At 40.6% G+C, this 13,659-nt stretch overlaps 1 protein-coding gene across 4 annotated transcripts in view; it reads left to right on the forward strand.

Annotated features, from left to right (window-relative positions):
• Window positions 1-13,659, forward strand: part of LOC121296161 — a 143,025-nt gene that overhangs the window by 88,773 nt on the left and 40,593 nt on the right. The window contains exons 1-2 of one of the 4 annotated variants that reach the window (XR_005947024.1): window positions 1,553-3,581; window positions 8,593-9,588. The exons of 1 other annotated variant lie outside the window; for it this stretch is intronic. Coding sequence is in view for 1 of the 3 variants with exons in the window: in XM_041221427.1 (XP_041077361.1) it covers window positions 3,165-3,477; window positions 8,593-8,957 (678 nt within the window). In the remaining 2 variants the exon portion in view is untranslated. Of the gene's footprint in view, window positions 1-1,552; window positions 3,582-8,592; window positions 9,589-13,659 lie in introns of those variants that run through there. 2 more of the 4 variants (XM_041221427.1, XR_005947023.1) reach the window with 2 other exon arrangements.

The following is a 13,659-nucleotide window of genomic DNA, read 5'->3' on the forward strand; positions in this document are numbered from 1 at the left end:
GACTCATAAGGATGTACTTTGTACTTTTGTAATATGTATTAGAATTAAAGAAAAGAAAAAGAAAAACATCTGGCAAAAAGACATGTACTTGGCATTAGCATTGCATTTCCATAACACCAGCTTCAGATAAATAACTGATATATTTCTTTCTGTCAGACTATCTGTGGCTAGACTTTTCCCAGATGCTGGGCTTTAACTGATGCCAAATCATTCACTTGTTAATTGTAAACTCACAACTGTGCTATTAAATATTGATATGAATTATTCAAACTGTGTGTAGGTTGGTGATTGCTCATAATATCTGCTATTACACTATAAAGAATTGAAACTCAGAACATTTAAAAAGTGTACTTCTGATACCAGCTAATAAAATGCATTATTATAAATGAGTAAAAATATATGTGTGCTATTTCACAAAGTACTAGCTTAACCACTCATTCCAGTGCCCTAGGTAAAGTGTCTCAAATGGGGCACCTGAATTATATATATATATATATATATATATATATATATATATATATATATATATATATATATATATATATATATATATATATATATATATGATAGAGGGAAGTTAATGTTACCAGGCCAAATTAAATAACTATGTTGTAACGATTACGTCTGGTAACTGGTTTCTAGATCCAATTTTATATTTTTCGCTTGTTACTGTTATTAGAGTTCATGTAAAAAGATTATTTAAAAAAAAAAAAAAAAAAACAAAAAAAAACCTGACTAAATAGATTAATTAACCTGTTTTGTGGGTTAAACTTTTGATAAATGCTTATGTTTTATCATGTAACATCTGTCCTTCCGTGTGGTGGGTCATGGTGAACATGCTTCATCTTATTTCTTAATAAATTATCATTCTTTTGCTAAGCTTCTCTATGTTTTACCATACTTTCCCTACCTCTTACAACAGGGGTCAACAACATGTTGGTGGTTTAAAAGTAGCTCCTGACAAGTATTGAACTAAACACACACACACACATACACACAAGACTTGCATTCCTATATTTGTGGGGACTTCTCATTGACTCTCACTATATTTTTTATTTACTATTCCTAACTGAAGCCAGCCAAAACTCCACACAGGGTGATAGTCGACAGCAAATTTTGGTACTTCTTAAAAAGGTGTTTTTACAGAGGGGGGGGGTCATCCCCAGAACTTAGTTTTTTTTCAGGAGTTGCTATCTTTTGGGGATATTTTCTCAAATTTTGTCCGCACATTGAAAGTAATACCTGCCCACACACACACACGTGTGTGTGTGTGTGTGTGTGTGTGTGTGTGTGTGTGTGTGTGTGTGTGTGTTACTTCATAGTAAACAATATAGGCCTATCATAGAAGTTTTGGAATCTTATGATTAGTTGGAACACACGCGTAGTTATTATAAAAAAAAAAAAACAGTCACTACACCTCATCGGTTCAGCCTGAATCATGGATGCAGAGGCAGGTCTGTCCAAAAAGAGACAGCAGCTGAAAAAAATAGCAATGTTGAGAGGCACTATGCAAAAGTACATAAAGTACAGCAACAGTACATTTCCTGCAAGAAGCAATTTCAGAGTCAATAAAGTAAGTGAGCTAAAGCCGACTTTGCAGAAACAGCAGTCGTTTTTTTACCAAACCAGTGAAAAAAGCAAATGCTGTAATCAAAGCGTGAGACGTAATAAGTAATATGGAAGGTTTAAAGAATTTAGTTAGCTTTTCAATGTAACTGCGTTGCTCTGTTCTTTAAGTACCTTAATGGCATCCGTAGTTAGAGAGAAGGAGAGCATGCTGGGAGGAAGAGAGCAGAAGGTAACCCACAGCCTTACAGCTAGCGGTGGTGGTTGTTGTTTTAAAGAAAAGATGGTACTTTTTGAAATACAACACTAATATTTATTTTTTTCTTCCTCTTTTTTTTCCCGGACATTCATAATAATTGCCTGACAATAGTATGGATTATTGTTTCAACACCAGCAAGATATACATTTGTTTTTGTCTGTTGCCAGCGACAGTTATTAATGACAAACGTACACAATGACTTTCTTTTGCAATGTACTCAGTTGAACTCGCTTTACTGTCTGTATTGATCAAACTGCGGATTACAGGAGCGACTGTTACGTGCTTATGTTTTTGTTTGTTTACAAGCTCAGCACTCCCTGTATTGCATCAGCAAGCACTGAATAGTTGAAACACATTGAAGCCCAGCAGCATCTCTCTTGCTTCAGCTTACCCTGCAGTACCGTTCGTGATTTGAAAGCTCTCTCTTTCATTTTCTCAACTGGTGCGATTGATTTGAAAACCCTACAAACAACAACTATTAAACCTACACAAGGCAAACTTTATTGCTTATTTTCTAATTAGGCAACAAAACACCAACTTCACCACAAAAAAAGTGGCAGAGGAAGATGCACACACACCTGCAGTACAAGTTAAGGCTATTTTACCACCACCTTTTACTGGTGATGGAAGTGAAAGTTTTTCTCAATGGGGCTGCCATTTCCAAGTGTGCTGTGAAATAACACCTGGCATGGGAAAGAACAACTTGCTAAGCTTTTACCATCCAGATCAGCAGGGGCTGCATTCAGTTACTGGGACAGTCTTTCAGAAGCTGTGAAGAATGAGTACGATGAGGTGAGCAAGAGCATGCAATCTGTTTTTGGATAAAATCAGGTCATTAAAACTTTTCAGACATAGTTAAATGCTAGACTTTGCCAAACCCACAAGCAACTTGAAGTTTATGCTGACCAGTTAAGAGGCAACAGGCTTTCCCTGATTATGGAGAAGTAGCTACAGCAGGGGAAACTTTCCGACGTTTTATTGTTGGACTTGACCCTGTGTTGCAAGCTAAAATATATGAATTTGGAGCTAACACGCCAGAAGAAGCACTTACAATTGCATGTTAGTGTGAGCGAGCCCACACAACATTACAGGATACATTTCTACCTGGCTGTAGCTCAACTAATACATTGGCATGTCACAACCCAGTAGTGAATGCACTAGTAATGACAGCGCCCACTGCTGTTCACAGCCTGCCAGATTCTAAAGCAGAAAGGTTTGCTGCTTAACTTGATTAACTCATATTTAAAATGGAGCAATTGCAGTCTGATGTAAATTCTCTGAGGCATACCTACTCAGATAACAAGAAGTAGTCCTGGCAGCACACTCACAGCGGTGAGCTATGCATGCTTACCTGACCGGAAAAGTAGTTTTACCTCACACGGAAGAACACCATCTTCTGAGAGGGACTGAGGTGACGACTTCTGCTGGCACTCCAGGGACCATCAATGCCCATCTGTGCGTGACACATCCCATGATGCACGAGAGGAGCAGTTTTACACAAGGGGACGAAGTCTCTCACGCAGTGACCATGACTACCACGACAGGTCTAATCGGAGTCCCAGCCCACATGATAGGCGACTGGATCACAGACATGAGGAGAGACCTCCACAGTATTACCGTCGTTCACCTAGCCCAGTGCCACACCATCAAAGGTGGGTCAATTTCACTGAATCACAGAATTCAGGAAACTGGCATTAGCTGGAGATGAGGGCTGCCCTGTCTGATGAGACCCAACCTCGACCATCCAATCAACCTTGTGAGTAAACCTTGCACTCCATATTTAAGTGGAATTATTGAAGATCAGGAAGTTCATGGACACAGGAGCTGGTTTATCACTTATCACTGACAACTTAAGGCAGTGCATAGCGGCTCTTAAACATCGTCCACTGCAGAGGGATTATTAGTTAGCTCACATCCTTACAGGGGAATCATTGGATATTCTTGGACTAATTACTCTAACCTTAAGACTTGGTAAAAAAAGTCCTCAACACCAATGTTTATGTAGTATGAAACTCTAAGCAAGATGCACTACTTGGATGGGACTATCTTAAGACTCATTGCACTGCTTTTGACACAGTGTAAAATTTGGAGTGAAACAGTCACGCCTCACTGTTGCAATGTGACAATATCCCCTGTTACAATGCTCCCACTAACAGAAGTTATAGTTGCAGGTTCTGTTAATTCTTTGATTAAAGGAGGGCTATCATTGCATGGATTCCAGGGCATGTTGGAACCTCACCTACAGTTGAAGGGTGACCTTGCAGTTGCCTGTAGCCTCTCATCAGTGGAGAATGGTCTCATCATGGTTCATCTGCTCAACCCTACCCACCATCACTCAATCAATCTATCTTTATTTTATATAACGCCTTTCATAGTGGGCCACCATCACAAACCACTTTACAAGATGCAGTAACAACAAGAAAATCCATAATACAGTGGAAAGTGCATAACACATGATAGTAGCATAATACATTAAATAGTACATTAAATACAGTGGAAAGTGCATAATACATGATAGTTGCATAATACATGAAATAATAGCAGCAACACGGCAGCTAATAGCATATATCAGGCTTAAAGAGCATGGAATGCCACAGACCGGTGGGTCTTGAGAGTTGATTTAAAGCAAGCGACGGTAGGAGCATCACGCACCAAAGCTGGGAGAGAGTTCCAAAGAGTCAGAGCCATGAAGTTAAATGAGCTTAAGGGCCTTAGTCCAGGGATGGGTTGAGTGTGTGCATAATAGAGGGCGCAAGAACAGAAGCACAGAGACGAACAAGGTTAGTCGGCCAGAGGTCCAGGGGACATGTGGCAGTAGTTGATTTCAACTGTAAGCTGAAGACATCAGCAATGGAGAGAGGAGAGAAGGAGGAGAGGGCAGGAGGAGCAACTGGAGGAGTGTCAAGGTGGGAGAGCATAGAATAGATGTTGTTGATTTTGTTCTGAAAGAACAAGGAGAAATCATGACAGGTAAGAGAGGAGGATAAATGGGAGTTGGATCTGATGGTGGCTGGATGAAGGATTTGGTCAATGGTCTTAAGGAGAACATTGGGTTTACCATGTCCCATAGTTATGATTTCAGAGAATTATTTCACCCTGGCCGCAGCAAGCACACATCTGTAGCTCATGAGATTGTCAGTCCAGATCTCTCTGTGAACTGTTAGTCCAGACGACCTCCACTTGTGCTCAAGTTTGCAGCAGGCAGACTTAAGCACTTGAAGTTTGAGGGTGTACCATGGGCAGTTTCGATCTTTCTTATCGGTTCTGGTTGTAAGCGGGGCAATAGTGTCGATGATCTGAGTAAGGGTGGCATTTTAGAGGGTCTCTGCATCATCAACTGAGGAAGGGAGAGTGCCAGTTAGAGGAGATGCATAGATGCATTCTAAGAGTTTTAGAGAATTCAGCAGATTCATGGAAGGAGTTAACAGTAGCAGAGGAAGAAGCAGGGAGATTAATATTAGCAGTGATTAAGAAATGGTCAGAGAGAAAGATATCTGAGACGGAGAGATTAGAGATATCATGGCCCTCTCCTCATGAGATACGTACTGCAATGTCATCTCCAGTCACACAGTGTGCATATCGCACCTCACCACCAGTATGTGAAGAAATCAACAACCATGTTCAAAAGTTATTGGGTGCCAATTTGATTGAGCCTAGTGTGACAAAGCCCTTGCCACAGGCTCGTTGCACCCCTTAAAATACTGACCCAGAAACAAGAAAGTCAGCACAGATGGACAAAACTCAAAATAACTAAAATTAAAGTGTTCTAGCTAAAGGGTTGGGATGGATAAGCTGTTTCCCAAACTAAACCTCTCTATTTTTTAACTAGGCTGTGCAAAAGCCTTCACTGGTTTTCTTCTCTATTCAGCACACAGCATACAGCACACTACACAAAGCACACACAGCAAACAGCACACTGCACAAAGCACACACAGCAAACAGCACACAGCACAAAGCACACACAGCACACAGCACACAGCACAAAGCACACAAAGCAAACAGCACACTGCACAAAGCACACACAGCAAACAGCACACAGCACACTCTCTTATCAGCTCCCTGGTGGTTTCTTTAATGGAGCTTCCAGCTCACTTTTTATATGTTGTGGCTGCTCCCACTTTGAACCAATTATTTCAGTTAGGAGCAGCTACATTCTCACATTTTTTTTTGGCAGGTACAGGAATTAACCCCATCCTTGTCAACCACCAAAACACCCACACTATTACAGACAGGGCTCTGCCCTGCCACACTAATCACAGTCCCAGGGCCTCCCCAGTGTTACTAGTCAGGAAAAAGAATGGCTCATGCAGATTTTGTATTGATTACAGGAAGCTGAATTCTGTTACCACGTGTTGATGATAGTCTGGATGCCTTGTCTGGTGTTACTCTGTTCAGCACGATCGACATGTCTAATAGCTGTTGGCAAATCCAAATGGATGAAAATGATAAAGAAAAGACTGCCTTTACCACCGGCGATGGGCGATATCATTTTAAGGTCATGCCCATGTGTTTAACTAATGCACCACCACCATTTCAATGCTTAGTGGAGTTAGTTTTAGGTGGTCTCCATTAGTCCGAGACATTAGTTTACCTGGACGACCTAATTGTCTTTAGTAAGACATTTGAATACCACCTCGATAGCCTCCACAGGCTGGTTTAAAACTGTCAGCTGTTTAAAAGATCTGTGCTGTTTTGGGGTCATGCTGTTTCACAGGAGGGCATTCATCCAGACCCTGCAACTAAGCAAAACTCATACATTGGCCTCAACCAACTACTGCCACAGTGGTAAGGGCCTTTATTGGTCTCTGTTTGTACTATAGACGCTTCATTAAAGGGTTTGCACAGAAAGCAGCTCCATTATATGAATTGACATAGAAGCTCATCACATTAACGTGGAATGCTGAATGTGAAGACGCATTCAATTTCTTTCGACAGGCCCTATCAGAACCACCAAAACTTACCTACTCAGACTTCAAGAAATTGTTTATCTTATACACAGATGCATCACATAATGCCGTTGGCTCAGTAAGGTGTCGAAAAATGTGTCGCCTACACAAGTCATGTATTAACGTCAGCAGAGCGCAAGTGGTCCACGTTTGAATGGTAGGCTATAGTGTGGGCAGAAAGACATTTTTGTCATTATCTTTCGGGATGTCCTTTCACTCTTGTTACTGACCACTGTCCATTAATCTACAGAAGCTACCAATTGAGCATAACCCGACGGGAAGGTGAGCATGACGAGCTCTGGAGTTAGATGTGCATAACTGGGTCATCAGACACAGAGAGGAAAGGAGTCATGCCAATCACGATTCTCTCTCTCGTCGTCCCCAGATATGTAAATGATACTCCTACTGGGGTGGACATGAACTGTAGGAATGAGGAAGTGCTGCTTGTTCAATCCTTAGTCAACCTGTCCCAGATGCTGGCTGTTGATCTACTTCAACATCAAAAGGAGGATGCCATACTTTTCCAGATTTGAGAATGGCTAATTACAGGAAGAAGACCACCTCTCTGGACATTGAGACAAAGTTAATCAATGCTCAGAGTGTTATGGAGACAGTTTCCTAAGCTTTGCTAGAGAATGACTTATTGTGCAGGTGCTATTGCAAGTGGCTAGGCCAAGGCTTCACCTCCCAGATCCTCATCCCTGAACTTTTAATACCTCCCTCATGCACTACAGTATCTACATGGACACCAAATGGTTGCCCATTTAGGTCATAAGAAGACCCTGTCTCATGCAGAGGACCATTTATATTGATCATTTATGGCAAGAGATCCTGAGCTTTATTGTCAACAATGCTTAGCATGTCAATCGAGAGCAATGACTGTACCAAATAATTAATTTTCAGAAAGTTGCTGCTGACAGCACTGAACTGCCAATAACTCCGACAGGTAATAGGTACATCTTGGTCATTCAAGACTACTTCACCAAGTACGTAGATCTGTACCCAATGAAGGATCAGCGTGCTGTCACTGTTGCAAAGTGCATCTTTCAACAATATGCGTGGGATCATGGAGTTCCAGAATTCCTCCATACTGATCAAGGATGACAATTTGAAGCGGACCTGATGAAGAACTGTGTTCGCACATTTAAAAATCAACTAGCCAAGTGTTTCTATGACAAGCAGGATTCATAGGACAGTCACCTGAACCAAATACAATTAGCTTACAACACCAATATGCATACCAGCAGCGCTGCAGGCCTTTATTTTTGGTGTATGGCAGCAAGGTTTGTTTACCTGTACATTTGTTATTTTCCTTCTCAGAAGCCCCGTCCACAGCTTCTCCTGGAACACCTGCAGAGTATGTGACATCTGTATGCCGTAAGTTACAAACAGCTCATCAGACATCACAGGAACACTGCGAGCAAGCTCATCTGTGACAGAAAACCCAGTATGACAAAAGAGTCAAATACTTACCTAACCATAAAGGTGACCTTATCAGGCTGAGTGACACTGCCACCTCCAGAAGTAAGTTGGCACCACGCTGGAAAGGCCCTTGTGTCGTGATGCAGCCTCTGCAATCTCAGGATCAGGAGGGTACCCTGTATCGCTTCAGAGACAGGTGCTTTCCTGGTGGACCAACTCAGGTGGTGCACCACAATCGTTTGAAGGCCTATGTGACTCCCACCTTTCCACGTCATGATGTAGCCAGCCCTGCAACGACTGCACCTCCCCAGAACCACGTACCAGTTCCGCCTCAAGGACCCACTTGCAGCAGCCAGCCATCATCCCCAAACCCTGATTCTCCCTGATTTTGTTTTTCAGGTATGCAACACCAGAATAACATCTCACCTAGAGCAGTCATTCTCCGTCAGTCTTTTGTGCCGCCTGCTGTGCCTCCTGTGACACCTGCTGCCTCTGACTCTGCCAGTGACCATGGTGATGTTTTGCCTCCATCCACTTCGGAGTCACCACATTTAGACGGTCCGACCGCTGAGATAGCCCCTCGCTGTACAGACACTGACTCAGCCCATTTCACCCAGACCACGATTCGCAGACCTGTTCAAGGACTTTGTTCTTGGTTAAGTCATTGTTCTTATTTTGCTAGTACATGGGTTTTTCTTTTGTTGTTTTCTGATAACACAGTACTGAAATGTGTATGTTTCTTTCCCACGGTGGAACTAATGTGAGATGTAGTAATGAATATGGAAAGGGTTACAGCATTTAGTTAGCTTTTCAATATGTGTGTTGTTCTATGCTTTTAGTACCTTTAATGGCCTCCGTAGTTGGAGAGAAGAGAATACTGGGAGAAAGGGTGGCGTGATGAGGAGTGGGGGAGATGGAGTGTAGTTTGCAGCGAGTCCACCATCTTTTGTTTTTCCTTCTGATGTTATCCAATACACAGTTTAGAGATATATCTGCTGTCACTGTTCAATTGTTTACCTGATTGCTGAGTCGCTGTTGAATAAATCCTGTTTCAGAGGTTGATGCACAATCTTGTTGTCCTGCCTGATTTATCCTTCACGCTACCAAACCAGAGAACAGAAGGTAACCCACAGCCTTAAGGAAGCCTCTTTCCAAGTTGCTTCCAAGACGACATTTACAGATGGTGGATTGGTAAAGGGCGCAATGACTGTCATGGCCGAATTTAAAAAAACAAGTCAGAAATAATGTCTGCTATAACTGATGTGCAACTGGAAGCTAACACTGTAGCAAGGAAAGTATCCACATTATCTGAAGATGTCTGTGGACAGTTAGATTGGGATTTATGGTATCAGTGGTTTTCAATGCAGTGTGATGAATCTGTTGACTTGAGCAACACTGCTTAGCTGGATGTAATTGTTCAAATGGTGTTTGAGGACTTTAGCGTGAAAGAAGAGTTGTTGACATTATTGCAATTCAAAGGTAAAACCAGAGGGTTAGATATCTATAATGAGGTTTCAAATTATTTTGCTAGAAAGAACATACCATTTGAAAGGCTTGTGTCAGTAACAACGGGTGGAGCCCCCGCAATGACTGGATGTCACATGGGCATCAAGGCATGGTGCAAAACAGAACCTTATTTCCACCGTTTCCCTCAACTACCACTGTATTTTACATCACCAAGCACTTTGCGACAAAGTAATGGGATTTGATCACGTTAAGACTCCTGTTGTAAAAGTAGTTAACTCAATTAGATCTAGAGCCCTACACTCCTGGCAGTTTCAAACACTACTCCATGAAGTTTCCGCTGAGTATGGCAATCTTTTGCTTCACTCTGAAGTGGCTTAGCAGAGGGAGAGTACTGTGCTGATTTCTTTTGTGTCAGAAATGACAAGAAACAAATGTTGTGCACAGTTGACTGACTGTGTGTCGGTGCTTGACTTGGCATTTTTAACTGATGTCACAGAGAAATTAAACAGCCTGAACTGTGAATTGCAAGGATAACAAAAAAACAATTGCAGACATGATGATTAGTGCTGTGAAGGCTTTAAAATTTAAGTTGGATTATTAGGAGCAACAGCTGCAGAAGAAAAAAAATCCAGCATTTTCCGGTTGTGGAAGGACACGTGTGAGGGAAATAAAGCTGCTGCAGAACTTTTGGACATCAGTAAATACTGCAATCTCTTGACCAGACTTAGGCAAGAATTTTATGACAGATTTCATGATTTTCAGCAGCTGGAACCTTAGAATCCCTTTATGGATGTGGCTGTAAGTGACATTTCTGAACAAGTGGGGTCATTGTTTAATCTGGATTGTGTTGAACTGGAAATGGCGATTCTTAACCTCCAAAACGTTATTCAGTTGAAAGCAAGGTACCCAGTCTGACTTTAGTGGACAAGGACAAGTACAGAAATCTCTGCGCAGCAGCAATGAAAGTGGCGTCCTTATTTGGTTCCACTTATCTATGTGAATCTGCCTTTTCAGACATGAACTTTGTCAAATCAAAATTTCGAACCCGCCTGAGTGACGAGAATCTAAATGATTCCATCAAGGTTGCGCTTTCTAATTCCATATTTTGCTGGGCTGGTAGACAGCATGCAGTGTCAAGTCTCAAAAAAATCTAGGTAAGAACATAATTTCGTTATTTTTAGCTTGGAGTTCTTTGAGGAGTCGATTGCAAATGTTTTTGCAAATCAGAAGTAGTTCTTCATAGTAAAAAGGCTAGAGACTCCTGCCTTCAGCAGATATGTAATGGAAAATGTCATGGTCTAGAATACGCCTTTTTTTTCTCATATCAATCCAGACAAGGATCGTAAATGGCACTCTAAAACAGAGACCACTGAAAGAGAGAACACACACTGAAGGAAGGAATGGAAAAGCAAGATTAAATTAGATTTGAAAAGGCCTGAAAGCAGGGAATTTGATTTGGCTCTGAAAAGTTGTGTTAACCGACAAATTCGTTTAATATGGGGTTTCTCTGTGTGATTGGAATGAATCTGTTTAATATCGGGTTTCTTTGCATGATTGGTAAGTATTTGGGGGGGGGTGAGCTAAATTAATTTATGACAAACACTGGGTTAGCTGATGACGCAGTTACATTGCTCCTGCCGTTCTTCAAAACGCACCCAGCCCACCTTGCCCACAGTCCTAACCGCTACAGACATTCAGCGTGAAGGCTTTGCTCGAAAACTGCCAGCGTTTAATCTTCACAGTCCCCTTTTGCCCTCACTCTCCACACCGCACCAGTTATTCAAAGTGGTTGTGTGATCCACTGGCGGCCATAATCTCCAATATATTCCAATGTGTTCTGCCTTTATCGAAAAGCTGCCACCTATCCACATTGAACCCCCTGTCTATTGCTCGTGAAATATTGTACTGACAGTCCAGCTGTGTAGGAGTGTTTCGTGTGTTCGAAAAGCTGAAATACAGATGAAGAAAACCCCTTTGACACCAGTGTCTGTTAATTTAAGGTGCCTTTCTCATTCAGTAAAGAAAACCCAAGCTTGTGAACACTTAGTTCAGTTATTGAAAACAATTGCTGTGTTAGAAATCCCTCATTGTTGCTAAGCGCAGTGGACTTCACAGGAGGTAATGGAAAGAAAAACAAGCACTGGTTATATTATGAAAGAGATATTAACATTTTATCGTAGTGTAAGTGACAGGATAATTATGCCTTAGAAACACCCAAATTATAAACTTCCCACAAAAAATTCTATATGTTTAAGTGAACGAGCTAAAGAGGTAATCATCATTTTCCAGTTTTTCTTTCATCTCAATCTATTTTTTCATTGCTGTTTAAACTGCTATATATTTCTGATATGGTGTTAAGAGGCAGGCTTACTTTACTTACATGGCTGAGAGCAGAAACTGATCTGTAACTGGCCCAACATACAAAATCATTGGTACTAATCCTAATCCTAATCCTAATACTACTGTATGCATTATAATTTGTATAATGTAAAGCACATCCTGTGTATACCTTGTGTAACTGAGAGGCCTCGGGTCTCCTCTTGACTAACCTGCAATCTTTGTAAACTACCATACTACACTACAAATAACACAATAACTTGAGTTTAGGGCATTGTGTACGTTATATTATCGAATGCAACCTACAGAAATGTAGAACTTCTTTCCATAATTCTATAATAAGATATTAAACTTATATATATATCATATATATATATATATATATATATATATATATATATATATATATATATATATATATTTAGTCATACTTATATATATCTTCTTTCAGTCAAAAACTTTTGTGAAAGTCATTCAGTTGACAATCTTGGACTAAAGGGTCTGGTTTTATTTTCTAATGACAGCTGGCACAGTGGAAATTAAATTATGTTTCTGGAAATTTAATTATTTAGTTTAATTGTTGACATTTCAAACAAATGCTATAGTTACAAAAATACCTAACAACTACAAGACATTTATCACATGTGATACAACAGCTTTGAAAAAAACAAAAACAAAAAGAAAGGTTTTAAGTATTAAGTAGGGCTACATCACAGTTAAGGAACAGGGATTTTAAAAGCCTGGTAACGTGAAAGGATTACTTACTTATCTGAATTAGTTTAACTGTTTTTGCAGCTCAGGTGGTTGGATTCATGTTTGTGCTGCAAAAGGTCCATTGTTTAATCTTCAATTCCTGCTTCATCCTCCCTTCAAAAGCGTTCTCCAAAATGATGGTTCAAATGGATTACGGGGCACGTGTTCTGTTGTGAGGCATGTGCCAACACAATGCTTTTCTGTTTTAGCTCCTCGGCTCTTGCATTCGAGCATGGTGTGACTGTATTCAAATTATAAAACCTCAAAAGACATTTGCATGTGTGCTTTCTTTTACACCTGGAGCTTTTCTTTAGAGGTTTAATTAATTCAGCTTTTGGACATGCACTTCCGAAATCAACAGAGTTTAAAATTCTTATTATATTGCGATTCATACCTAATGGTGATATGTTTTATTGTTTTCATGCCTACTTGGTTGCAAATGGACGTAACTGTTTGAGGTGCTTTTATATATGTCTGGCTGTAAAAAGACACTTTTGTTGCTAGATTAAAACGTTGTATATGTTTTTCTCCTATCTTATGATCCAGTGCCTCTGGACGAGGTTTTAATAAACATACGTATTGCAGTATACAAAACCACCAATCTTCTTTCTCTTGTATCCAAGGACAACGGGGTAATATTCATATTTAGCCAACGTTTTGATACCGAAGTACCTTCAAAATAAACCAGAGGGGAATAAAGGTGAACAAACAAATATTTGTTTTCAGTTAATTATTTTCTGTTTCTCTGCTTTGACTGTCTCAAAGCAAGACATTCCCAGTTTTACGCAGAATTCTGTATCCCCACATGATTTCATGCCTGTACAGCTGGACTTGAATGCGCAATATTCCTGTGCCTGATTCCAGCTGTGTTCTCAAACACTGCCACTGAAATCTGCTGCAGTTTGCAAC

Source organism: Polyodon spathula, chromosome 21 (genome assembly GCF_017654505.1).
Source record: "Polyodon spathula isolate WHYD16114869_AA chromosome 21, ASM1765450v1, whole genome shotgun sequence".
Lineage (NCBI taxonomy): Eukaryota > Metazoa > Chordata > Actinopteri > Acipenseriformes > Polyodontidae > Polyodon > Polyodon spathula.